Here is a 13,815-nt window from a genome sequence, read left to right on the forward strand (position 1 = left end):
AATGGAATTACCCTTTTGTAACATATAACGATGGCAAATATCTAAAATCCTATTATCCTTTCAAACCGTCCATCCTCAATAACTTTAACCTTAAAATGGCCATGGAGATACAATGTAGTCATTTTAGTAGTCTGTTACAAATCAACATTTCATTGTCAAATACTATTCCAAATGCAAAGTAATACATATTACTTTAAAGATAATAAAATGAACTTGATATTTCATGTATAATATGCCTTACATAGCCTTGTAATTTGTATAATCGCAATACAAACTATTTATTAAGTTTTCAAACATAGGAGTTTACGTTAGTTGAGGTTTACACAATTAAAAAGAATTACACCTTAATTGGTTTTTAGACGATGGCCAACCAAACTGTACCATTGGAAAGCTCAAATCAGTACTTAATCTTGTCCATTGTAAGTTTTTGACTGTGCTAAACTGTTATGAATTTTGTTTGTGTAATTTATGTCATCTATTCAAATGATATATACAATTCAAGCTGAAGAGTTGCATCTATTGGCCCAAATAAACTAGCTGTGGATTTTAATTATGGTGTTTCTACAAAACAAAGCCAACCTGTGCTTTATAACTCAGTGAGTCACCAATTTATTGAACGCAATATTCTTGGAGAAGGTGTGTTGTGATTTTTGGATTTCATTGCACAATATAAGATTTATTGTTGTAATAGAAAAATTAGTGTAGTTTTGTAGGTATATTGAAATCTATTGTGTTTAAAACATAGTGAGTTTTGCCAAGTTCTAACCTAGGTCTATGTGGTCTAATTTCTGTGTAATGTTTAAGTAGAATTTCTGAAACTATTTTATTACTGTGGTACAGTGTGTCTAGAATGAACTTTAGCAACACAAAGAGTACAAATGCAATTTTATGAAACATGAATTACCACCTTAGTAACAAGTACTATCATGGTACAAAAAACTACATAATGTGAAGGTAGATATATACACAACTACACTACATGCAGATATGTAACTCTAATGTTACTAACAGTTGAGATATAAACAATCAAAACTAAAGTAATAGGTAACTGTTGTTCTTTTATACAAATTAAGTTTTAATGAATTATTTCCAACCACATCCTTCCTGACTACAAACCCACTTCTCTTCATCTCCAGCATAAACATCTCTGATAAGCTTCCTACATGTTAGAAAACTTACAAAACCACCTCTTAACGTTCTTTGTTTTTGCTGAAAAATTGGCTTGGGTATCTTTAAAAAAGCAGCTTTAATGTTGGAGGTAGGATGTTTATTTAGATCTTAATTTAAAGTGGAAAATTAATTTTGTGATGATAACGTTGCATCATGTCTAGTATCCAAGACTGGGGAAATAAACGTGAATTAGTATTTGTGTCTTTCCCAACCAATGATGAAACCGGCTTAGTTCAGTATGTTGAGAGATACTGCTTCTGTGGACTAATAATTGATAAACAGGAGGTTTGATAACATGAGCACTTAAAGATAAAATGTCATAATGTTCACCTCAAGCCAAGATAAAACTTGCAAATATACACTAGCCACATTATTATCTCATTGAAATATTGCAAGAAAATTTAGATTATATTTTTGTGTTAGGTATTCCATTTATTTTATTTTTCTTAGTGTTTCAAAACAATGTTTTAAAATATTTTGAATATCAGAAATTGTGTTTATTTTTGTTTTTGCTCTTCTGACCTTTTGATATTAACACTCTTGATAGTTTTCTTCACTTCTCCTTTTTTTCTTGTCTTCGTAGAATTCAAATCTTGGTTAACCAAACTTCTCAGGCATTAAATATTTTAAACTTTTTTTATCCTGTATTGTGTAATTACACTGTAATTGCTTTTATTGATTAGCTAATCAAGTAAAATAAAAAAATAATCTCTGCTTTATCAGTGGCTATAAAATTGATATACTGAAATTAGAAGAAATAAAATTGATTGTTTATAAATATATAATGTGATTTTCAACTGCACAGAATAATTGTTAAATATGTTACAGTTGGTTATTGAGCATTGATAAAAATTGCATTCAAAACCTTAAATTTTATGTATAAGATTAGAAATGTGTTAGTTCTAACTAATGAAATAAGTGAATGGAAGACATTACCACTCACTTGTATTTTAATAATAAAAAAGCATACATTCAGGAAATACTAACTACAAAAACTAAAAAAACATATGATATTAACCCATTGCGGATCGTATTGTTTTGGCGCGCGGGGCACCAGCGGGTGCGAATTAATTCACGGCCAGCGGCCGCACGAACAGCAATGGTGCGCTACATCATATCGCTCGCTATTGTTTACTAGAAAATTCAGCTGCGAAGGTATTCATTCAGATGGAACATGGGCCTGCTGGGGTATCCGTGATGTAGGAACGATAACACGCGAGCAAGGTTACGGCGTGGCAGGGATGATGTCTGAATCATAGTCTAAATAAAGCGGCTCGGGCGAATCGATTGCAACATCCGGGCCATTGTCTAGACTAAACCCACCAACATGTACGTCTGCGTCGTTTAGTTGTGTCACTACCTCAAAAGTATTATAATAACAACTGAGGAAAACACCCAATCAGAAACGCTAAAAAGCAGAGGGTAAACTCATATGAATGATTTTTCAACTTCGACATACAACTGCGATCTGTAGGATATTTATACAACTTTTGAAAACTCTAAACGTAGACTGTGTTAAACACTCTTAGTAGACAACTGAAGACGATCGCCCGATCTATCAGACATTAACAGAACTATTTGGAGGGAAATTTAAAAGCAGACCGCTTTTGCGACCTGAGCTCGTCACCCTGCCGTTAGACCCGGCCGCTGCGTGACGAACCCAGCTCGTCAGTGATCCACAATGGGTTAAGATTTAAATTGACACATGTCAAATAGTCTTTGTACATAGCACTCCTTCTATCTCATAAAGGAGACTACTGATTCACCAGTCTCCTAGAATGTTCTGAATGACGAACAGTGCCTTGGTTGTGTTTCATTTAGTTGGTAAACCTATATCCACATGATTCTGGTGAAGAGGATTGTTCATCGGGTGTATTTCATATATAGCTCATGCTCCTGAAACTTTAATATTAACTTTCGCGTTACACACTTCTTATTAATTGGTAGTGGGTTTTCATCCTAAAGTTTCTGAAGCATATATCAAAGTACAAGTTGATTTTGATTTGGAAGCATTTATAAAAAAGTTAGTATTAATTACAAAAATTATAAATTTCGTAACAAATTATTGCCAAAAAATTTGTTTACAATGCAGCTTTTTTTTATTCAGTAAAACTTGTTAATAACGCGTTAGTAAGCCGTGTACGTTATAGCTTTCAGATTATTATTAGAGGTGGTTAGATTTGAACTTCAAATAGAGGAGTACACTGATGCAGATTAATTCTGTGCAACCTAAGTTGTTGCAAATTGAGCGCAATAGAGGTGAAAAGTTGACTGACACTTGGGCTACATTTATCAGTTAACAATGTGTACTGATGAACATCTGTAGTATCATCAACCACAGGTTTAAAGAAGGAGGAGAGGAATACAGAAATCTATACATGTTTTATAGAAATTTAATTTTGATTTTTAGACCGCCATGGGCAAGAATTGAGTCAATTTGACAGTGTGATTTGAAAATAGGACAGCACTCCCGAAACTAGTAGGCGGAATAAAAAATTTGGTTTGATAAGGGAAAGGTTATTTATTTGTAGAACACAAAAAACATTTGGGTATCATTATAGATTAAACTGATAGTCAACATTATAAACCTGCCTTCTGCTCAGAATAGTCGTCTTCTCCGGTCATTTAAAATCCAGTGTCTATTTTTTTGTTAGTTACAAAAAAGTATTTATTTCATGAGAGAGTGTTAATTATGGATCTTTTGAAATAGATACGTTGTGTTTTGTTAGTAATTTCATGGTTTTAAACATATTAAACAAAGTAAAATATAAATGATTTTCGATTTTATTAAAATTTAAACATTTGTCTAAGAATGTGGTTAAATTGTCTGTTTAAAGATTTGTGTTTCAACCACTCCTAATACAGTAGAGCAAAATGTATTTGTTGTTTTTAACGTGACTGATTAAAAATTTAATTAACTCACAGTTACCTTAAAAAAAGTATTCTTTTTAGTTTGTCTATGAAGAAGTTAATGTGCAATATATATTAGTGAACGTAAATTTTGAACTATTTATGAAATTAATTAATACATGTGTTGAATGTACTCAGTACTTAGTACATGTGTTAAGAAATTGTTTGATGTGGTGGTTAACTCTAAGTGTTAATAAACAAATTGCTATTTTAAAATTGTGTTACATTGACAAATTTAATACAAAATGTGATTTATATAAATTTATTGAGATTATTTGTTGAATGGAAACTCAACTAGTTTCAACACACAAATCTGTAAACAAGATTTGTTGTTACATAATGTAAAACATAAAATCTCAGCAAGTAGTTTATATGTCCTCACAGATATAACAAAAACTCTTTAGAAGAAAAAAGGCTTTAAGAAAGAATACATTATTTTACATCCAAACATTAGTTCCACAAAATTTGATTTGACAAATGACTTGAAAGTTACATAGTCTAAGATACAAGATAAGCGGGTAGTAACAACATAAGAAGGTAAGAATGACATGAGCCGTAAGTGTCATTGCATAAGCAAGTCCAACCCCCCTTGAAGGTAGGTACACTGCGCCTGAAGCAGTGCAAGTGTCTGCAGCCCTACAAGTGACTGGGTTTATTTGTCCACAGCCACAACACACAACATGAGCCATGACGAGACCACCCCTGCAGACTCTGAGGTACCTGAGCTTCCTCCTAAACCTAGTGAGTACACAATGTTTTCTTTTGTATGTTGTTGAAGATCATTAATTATTCTTTGGGCTGTTTCTAATTATTTTCATGTCAACTGTTAGCATCATTAAATTTGCTCTTAACTTATATTTGAAACCAATTTATTTGTAAAGCGTAAACTGATTATTCAAATGTTTCCTAAGTTAAAACCATGTATTAAGTTACTTAATTACCATGTACCAAGTTACTTATTTGGTAATTATATATCAACTTGTTTTATACAATTTGTATATTTTATTTTTGTTAAAGTACATTTGCTATCAACCTTAATCATTAAACATCGTTTACCATTGAAATAATAAAGTTACATTTCAAGCTATTTATTAATGTTAAAGTTGAAATAAGTAAAAATAACAAGTTGATATATCTCTGATTAGTAATTAGTTATCTTTGCAATGATGTGCATTTAGTATTTAACCACTTTTATAAGTTATGTGAAAATCAATATGTGTAAACCTCTGTTCTTTGGGAATTCTGACAAATTTTAATAATTTCATAAATAATATATACCATAATAGACATATTATATATAATTTTACAAACTACCTTTGGATCATCTCAAACCAAACGGCATAACTTTATAAGGACTGAGTCAAAGGCCTAGACATTGTGTAAACAATTCTATCAGTAAACAATCTTTAATTATTATATCAGATAATAACCTTAAAATATGGAATATGACTTCATATCAAATATACTACACTTCTATGATAAAATATATTTCAAATTTATTTTTAATAAAGCATATGTATGTTGTGAAAGTTTCCTGCTATGAAGCTTTTCAATTGGTAAACAGAGGTTTAAAACTAAGGCAACTATTAACTGGTTTATCTGGAACATTATCTTCTTTTCAACTAATGAACTTATTAGGCTTCTTTCAGTCCTTGATTTTTAGCTTTTGTTGGTTGTTTGTGTTAAACTCATATGCCTAGTGTAATAACATAAAAGTTAGTTGTCTTTATTCAAAATGCATTTGTAATAATTGCTATAAGACCTAAGTAGTACTTAAAAGAAAAATTTTAATTTGATCTTGGGACGTAAGTGCCAGATTACAGTTCTTGAAACAAAGTTTGTGTTTTGAAATTGTAACTATTCTCAAATAATAACTTAAATTGTACATATATTTTGAAGTAAATAAAAAAGGTGCTAGAGTATTATAATGTTAAAAATTGCTAAGTTTATGTAACAAGTGTTACGTTTATGTCGGTTGTTATGTTTTCAATAAGAATTATACTTGTTAACTATAAACAAATCCTATTGTGAGAATACATAAAGTTGAAATTTGAAGTAAATAAAAAAGGTGCTAGAGTATTATAATGTTTAAAATTGCTAAGTTTATGTAACAAGTGTTACGTTTATGTCGGTTGTTATGTTTTCAATAAGAATTATACTTGTTAACTATAAACAAATCCTATTGTGAGAATACATAAAGTTGAAATTTGAAGTAAATAAAAAAGGTGCTAGAGTATTATAATGTTAAAAATTGCTAAGTTTATGTAACAAGTGTTACGTTTATGTCGGTTGTTATGTTTTCAATAAGAATTATACTTGTTAACTATAAACAAATCCTATTGTGAGAATACATAAAGTTGAAATTTGAAGTAAATAAAAAAGGTGCTAGAATATTATAATGTTAAAAATTGCTAAGTTTATGTAACAAGTGTTACGTTTATGTCGGTTGTTATGTTTTCAATAAGAATTATACTTGTTAACTATAAACAAATCCTATTGTGAGAATACATAAAGTTGAAATTTGAAGTAAATAAAAAAGGTGCTAGAATATTATAATGTTAAAAATTGCTAAGTTTATGTAACAAGTGTTGCGTTTATGTCGGTTGTTATGTTTTCAATAAGAATTATACTTGTTAACTATAAACAAATCCTATTGTGAGAATACATAAAGTTGAAATTTGAAGCATTGCATTATGTTTTAAGTGATTTTATTGTAGCATAAATAATATTCATCTTATTTTTAGGGAGCACATGTAGGCAGATAAGTGGAACACTGCAAAATTTTATAATGTTATGTTTGCAAGTTGTCTTTAACATAAATTACTGAACATTTGATGATATAAATAAATAAGTCTTTATTGGTCATATGGATTTTTACAATCATTGACATTGTCATAATACAGCCATTAGACAAAGTCAGAAGAAAAACAATTTAGACAAAATAATAACTTAATCAACTATTTAGTATGAAATTTTATGTTGTAAACTAAACTATTAATTTCATTACTTTCACGAAAATACAAACAAATAAATTAACAGAGAGGTTAAAGGAATGTCACAATCTAGTTAACAAAATTACTCTATAAGGTAAACATTAACTATTAAATTTAGGGTTGATTGAAAATAATGAAAATTAATAAAAAATAATCATTATAACAACAAAAACCAACAGTAATGCAGCTAAAATTCAATTTTCCCCATTATTAAAAATTCATTTGAGCTATAGAAGGGGTGCTTCAAAAGCCAACCATAAAGAAGCCTAGTGAAAGGTTGTGAGGATATTTATTCAGTAATCGTTCTAAAGAATTGGAGATTTTCGGGATATCACTATATGGCTATTCAAGGTTATACTGAGACAGTGAAAACCAATCGCAGCATCATTCTTAGTTTGTGTATTATATGAATCAATTTCATTGTAAAATTGTAGAAATTTTAGATTTTAAAAAATATAGATCATTAAATCATATATATATATATATATATATATATATATATATATATATATATATATATATGTATATTAATAATGGTTTGAATTTCTAATACAATAAAATGTGGTTTACAATGTCCCAGTTGATTAGAATTAGTCATCACTCTAATAGCTTTTTTCTGGAGGATTAAAATGTCTTCAATTCCCACACAGTTGCCCCAAAAATTAATCCGTTTCGAAGAATTGCTTGAAAATAGGCAGGCCTCGTGTAGTTTGTAGGAACGACCATTTTAAGACGACCCAAAAGATAAAGTTACTCTAGAGAGCCATTTACTTATGTATTGTGTGTGTTGGTTCCAATTTAATTGATTGTCTAGATAAATTCCTAAAACTTTTGCATTGGTGACGAAACTATTGTCAAGAGAGGCCGGGTAAGGTTTCAAAAATTAAACTTTGTGTCTTCTCTTCATATAAAAGAAATCCATTTCTTTAAAACCAGTACAAAGCACCTTTTAAAGTATCTTCAAACAATTTTGAAAGTTCTTCAACATTATTTACAATATTAATAAAAGTTGTATCATCGGCATAGAGTATTGTTCTAGCTGACACAGAGTAAGGCAAATCATTTATGCTGATAAAAAAGAGAAGTGGTCCAAGGACAGAGCCCTGTGGGACACCATATTTTACTGTTATGTCCTTGGACCTTACACTATTGATGCTGACAATCTGTTATCAGTCATGTAAAGAGGATCTAAACAATTTCAATGAAGAGTCTGAAAACCGTAATAATTTAGCTTCTTTATGAGATCACCATGATCAACACAATTAAAAGCCAATCAAGTATGGGTACAGTTTTTCATTGAAAGGATATTGTTGTATAAATTGAAATAATGTGTTTTTTATAAAATGTTATAACTCAAATTATTGAAACATTTCCCTGTAACCTACTTTATATGTAAAATCAAACATTCAATGTGACCATTTCATTCTGCATTTGAATGCATGAAATGCAAATGATAATATAGTTTATACAAAATTTTCTTTAAATCAACCAAATAAGAGAAGGTGATGAAATAAGAAATTAGTGCTCACATGATCATAAAATTGGCTGATGCAGATTTAACAATACTGATGCAATATGCAAACTTGCAGCTTAATGTTTTTGCACATTTAGCTGATTGCATTTCAGAACCTGACCTCCAAGTTGAGTTTAATTGTTCTCTAGTATTTAGAGAACACTATAGTACTAGAACCAAAAAACAAGGTATACAAGTTTAAGCATTTGTTACTCTTTTCACTTAAAGCAATTAACAGTTAGAGTGGATCAATTTTGGTTTTCTCTTTAAAATACGTTATTGTAAATTACATTTTTTCTTTAACTTATGCTTAGAAAGTTTAACATATTAGGGTCACTGAAAGTTTAGAGACATATTGAAGAGTTTTTGTGCTACTTTTTCTAAATGTTAGGTATGTTCAAAGTAATCATCTCCAATATCAATGTAATTTTTTAAACGGAGTAAAAATATTTATGTATCTCATCACCAATTTTGCCCTCCAAAGAAAAGTGACCACACAAATGTTTCTTCACATGAATAACAGTCAGAAGTCACACATAGCGGGACTATGCGAATAAGGGGGTGCCTCATCATTTTGATGTATTTTCAGCCACAAACTCCAAAGTTTTTAAGGCATTGTGAGAAGAGGCGTTGCTGTGGTGCAAAACGAAACTGTTAATTTTCAATTACTGAAGAACTTTCAGCAAGCATTGTTCAGTGTACCAACTTGTTGTGATAGTCCTGTGTTCAGCTCAATAGCCTTTACCAGTCCCATACTCTTGAAGAAAACGGTGTACATTACTTTTTTCTTCACTGAGTGTTGTCTTTAATTGCAGCTCTGAGAAGGTGGTTGAAGAGCTTCCTCCCGATGTATGATGGTTTCTTCTTATACAAAGTTAGGTGGTGGTTTGGTAGGTTGTAGAGATCTCCATGTCTTGTGTTGTAATGGCGTAAGTGTTTATTTCTTGGTAAATCTTCATCATCAACATACATTATTACTTCTAGGAAGTACAATGAAGCAACTGTAAGAATTCGTAAGTTCTTGAAAGCTTTCTGCAGCTCTCTAGATATTGAAGTCCAGTCAAGTGCAAAAACAGTATTCTTTCGAGGCTGATGAACCACCCCAAACAACTAATCCATATTTCAGATGTTATTGAGAAAGTGAGAAATATGCTATTTTTGCTGTTTCCTTGCTGCGTAGTGATTTTATTTGTTTTATTACATACAGATATGTATTGAGTTATTTGCTGAGGTTGTCAAGATGTAGTGTTCTTGTCTTAATCTATTGTAATACCCAGAAATTTTGCTTTTTGTTTCATCTTAACATCTGGAATGACTGGTACTTTAGCTGTTTTTTCCCAAATGCTACCTGCTGGTTTTGATGGATTTACCAACAGGTCATTTCCATTACAGAATTCATATGCTGTGTTGAGCTATGTAAGAGGTTAGCAGTGTTTTTCTATTTCCCATGCAATAGCAGATTGGTGTTGTCTGCATACATCAAGGAGGTACAGACACCTTGTATGTGTTGGGGTATATCATATATAAATAAAATAAATAGGACTGGTCCTAGAACCGAACCTTGTTGAATATGATCAACAAAGATCAAAAGAATATGATCAACTACTTAAAAGGAGAAGGAAAGAAGCAACTGCAAAGATCATCGATGAAGCTGAAAACAAAAGTCAGGCTATCTGGAAAATTATTAATAGTGAAAGGAAAAGTAAGCAAGACCATAACACACTGTCCGAGCTGGAAGTGAACGGAAAAATAATCTATAACCCTATGGATATAGCAAACCAACTGAATATCTACCTAACTAGTGTTGCTAAAACAACCTTAGCACAACAACTTAAGCCCAGACAGAACACAATGACGAGCAGGATTACTAACTGTCCCTGCTTGGTACTTCACCCAACCACTTCAATAGAGGTAAAACAAGTCATCCAGTCAATGAAATCAAAAACCTCCTCAGGAATAGATGAACTGTCACCAAAAACATTGAAGCGATGTAAAGACGAACTTGCACAAACACTAGTAAATATTGTCAACAAGTCTCTCTTACAGGGCACATTTCCTTCTCAGCTAAAAATCGCTAAAGTGCTACCAAAACATAAGAAAGGTGATAAAAAGCAACCATCAAACTATCGGCCGATTTCACTTCTGTCAGCTTTCTCTAAAATTATAGAAAAAATAGTACTGAACAGACTCCTACAACATATCAAAACCTTTAATATGCTTACAGTTCATCAACATGGCTTCACTGCGGGTAGGTCAACAGTAACAGCATTAATCAGCCTAATAGAAGGACTTATAGACAATATAGAGGCAGGAAACACTGTGACAACCATACTCCTAGATTACAGCAAGGCATTTGATTGCCTTAACCATGAAATGCTTTTAAAGAAATTAGAGGGAATCGGAGTGACCGGTGTTGCTGCAAGTTGGTTTAAGAGTTACTTGGAAGGCAGAACCCAAGTGGTTGAAATAAGTCATACAGATCACAAAGGGACAATGCAAACAATTCGGTCGGAAAGCCAAAAGCTAGATAGAGGTGTCCCGCAAGGATCAGTCCTGGGCCCTGTCCTGTACATCATTTTCACCAGCGACATGCCAAATTTCCTTGAGCGGCACTGCTCATTGCTTATGTATGCAGACGACACAGTTCTTATAAATAGTACAAAAACCCCTGAAGAACTTGAAATTAAAGCATACATAGCATTTAACATGGCACTTGAGTACTGCCATAGCAATGATTTGGCTGTTAATGAGAGTAAAAGCACACAGCTCTTCTTTGGATCAAAAAAACACCAAGTAACTGAAATACCTGGACTAAACCAAACCGAATATGCTAAACACCTAGGCCTCACCATTGACTCAGACCTGTCATGGAGTCTCCATGTGGATACGGTATGCTCTAAACTCAGTTCTGGTGTATTCGTTATAAAAAGACTCAAATCGATCACAGAAGATCAGAGCATACTCCGAACAGCATACTTTGCTCTTGCTGAGTCACATCTTCGATATGGCCTTGTACTATGGGGAAACTCTTCCAAAACAAACCTCCAAAGAGTACTGATACACCAGAAGAAAATCATCAGAGCCATGCTGGGTCTAGGTCCTCAGGAGTCCTGCCGAGGAGCTTTTATAAATTTAAAAATCCTCACAGTGGTAGCTCTCTACATTCTTGAGGTAATCCTCCATGCTGCACGTCAAGATCTCCCCAGAAGAAACAACTTACATAACCACTTCACAAGAAACGGTAGCGACTATGTTCTTCCCAATCACAGACTGGCACTCTATGAGAAGAAGCCCTCATACATCGGTGCCAAACTTGCCAACTACCTGCCTGATGAGCTGAAAACTCCAGGGCCAATCAAGAATATGAGACAGCGGCTTATCAACTGGCTCCTAGTTCGACCCCTTTACTCAATCGACGAGTACATTCGGTGGAGGGAAGACCCGACTTTTCAAAATCAAAACTAATTTTCGTACATGGATTCATCAAGTTCCAACTCTTGCAAACTTTTGACGACATTTCTGTACTCAAAGTTCATGAAATAAAGAGATTTGTCTATTGTCTATTGTCTATTGTCTATTGTGGCACACCTCTCTGAATTGGCAAGATGTTTGATCTTATTTCTGTAGTAACCCCTTGTACTATATGCTTGAGTTCCACAAATTGTTTTCTTCCCCCCAGATAGCCTTGAAACCACTTCTTTGTTACCCCTCTCACACCTAGGTTTTCCAACTTCCTTACAATAAGTTCATGACTGAGACAATCAAACACCTTAGTTATATCAAGGAAAATTGCTGTTGTGAGCTCACCATCTTCAGTGTTATCTATTATAAATTTGGCCAGTTGAATCATTGCTGTTGTAGTTAATTTTCTTTGTGAAACCATGCTGGTTTGCTGCCAATATACCGTATTGTGTACAATGTCCTAGGAGTCTCATGAGAACTAGTTTTTTACATACCTTTGAGAAAGTTGGAACAAGTTATATAGGCTTATAGTTTTCAACATTTATATTGTCTCTGAATTTTAGTTTAGGGTTTACTTTTGGTATTTTCATGCTGGATGGTAAAATTTCCTCTCTGAATGATTTATTGAAAATGATAACAAGAGGTAACCTATTTCAGCTGTACAATCTTTCATTATTTAGGATATTATTTCATTCGATGTTCAGAACTTTTTGATTTTAAGTTTCTTATTATTTCTTTAATTTTTTTGCTGTCTACGTATTCACCTTGAGAGAAATTCAATTTTAAATCACAGAAAATCGTAGTCTTGAAATTTTTTTCTTGATAACTCCATTACTTCAGGAAATTTATCTTTCTGAACAAACAACAAAACTGCATTGATAAACCCACCTTGTTATAAGGTACTGATAGTAGACACTCGGACAATTGGATAAGAATGATAAGATTATTGCAGTATGCACTGTCTGTTGGTATCTCAAAACTTTCAGAGTGTGCCTTGATCACTAATTATCTTGTACTCCCATTTAGATTAGTTTGTTATTTTAATAATACCAATAAATATATAACTTTAAAAATGAAACTTATAAGACTATGTTTGATGCCATTGCAGTGAAGGAGCTTTGTCGTGTGATGTACCCGTACGACGCAGTAAACGATGACGAGTTGACGTTGCGCGAGGGTGATGTAATCACTCTGCTCAGTCGGGATGGTCAGGACAAGGGATGGTGGAGGGGAGAGCTGCATGGCAAAGTGGGAGTATTTCCTGACAATTTTGTCCAGGTCATCACAACTGATGAGGTAGGTTTGCTCTTTGTTATTGGTTACATGTGTGTTACGGTAAACTTAATAGGACAACAGGTTTATTGCAGATGATTGCTATCACAAAGTGTTACAAGTAACAAACATAATATCTCAAAATTGCTACCTGATAAACCCTGTATGAAAAGAAAAGCAGAAGTACAGTTAGTAAGTAGCATATGTTGTATATGTAAAAAAGTCAATTAGAGCACACCATTCCTACAATTACAGTTTGAGATTCCATTTTACATATCTAGAACAGGTGTTGCTGCAGGTTATTATCAAAGTATTGCTGAATAATTAATCTCTAACAACAAGCGTGGTTATTACTGGGATAGATGTCTTTTTAAAGACTTATTCCTTAATTTTAGCTTACATGGTCAATGGTGGATGATGGTTTCCGGATTAAATAAGGATTGGATAAGCTGAAATAAAGAATGTTTTTTCTGTTTATCTTGTACCTAAAAAAAG

General features: G+C 32.5%; 1 protein-coding gene across 2 annotated transcripts in view; it reads left to right on the forward strand.

Annotated features, from left to right (window-relative positions):
* The window catches only part of LOC124359429 (SH3 domain-containing kinase-binding protein 1-like), a 59,708-nt gene that overhangs the window by 16,076 nt on the left and 29,817 nt on the right, over window positions 1-13,815 (forward strand). For both annotated transcript variants that reach the window (XM_046812165.1, XM_046812166.1), the window contains exons 6-7: window positions 4,747-4,821; window positions 13,157-13,344. In XM_046812165.1, the coding sequence (XP_046668121.1) occupies window positions 4,747-4,821; window positions 13,157-13,344 (263 nt within the window). The remainder of the gene's footprint in view (window positions 1-4,746; window positions 4,822-13,156; window positions 13,345-13,815) is intronic.

Source organism: Homalodisca vitripennis, chromosome 4, assembly GCF_021130785.1.
Source record: "Homalodisca vitripennis isolate AUS2020 chromosome 4, UT_GWSS_2.1, whole genome shotgun sequence".
Lineage (NCBI taxonomy): Eukaryota > Metazoa > Arthropoda > Insecta > Hemiptera > Cicadellidae > Homalodisca > Homalodisca vitripennis.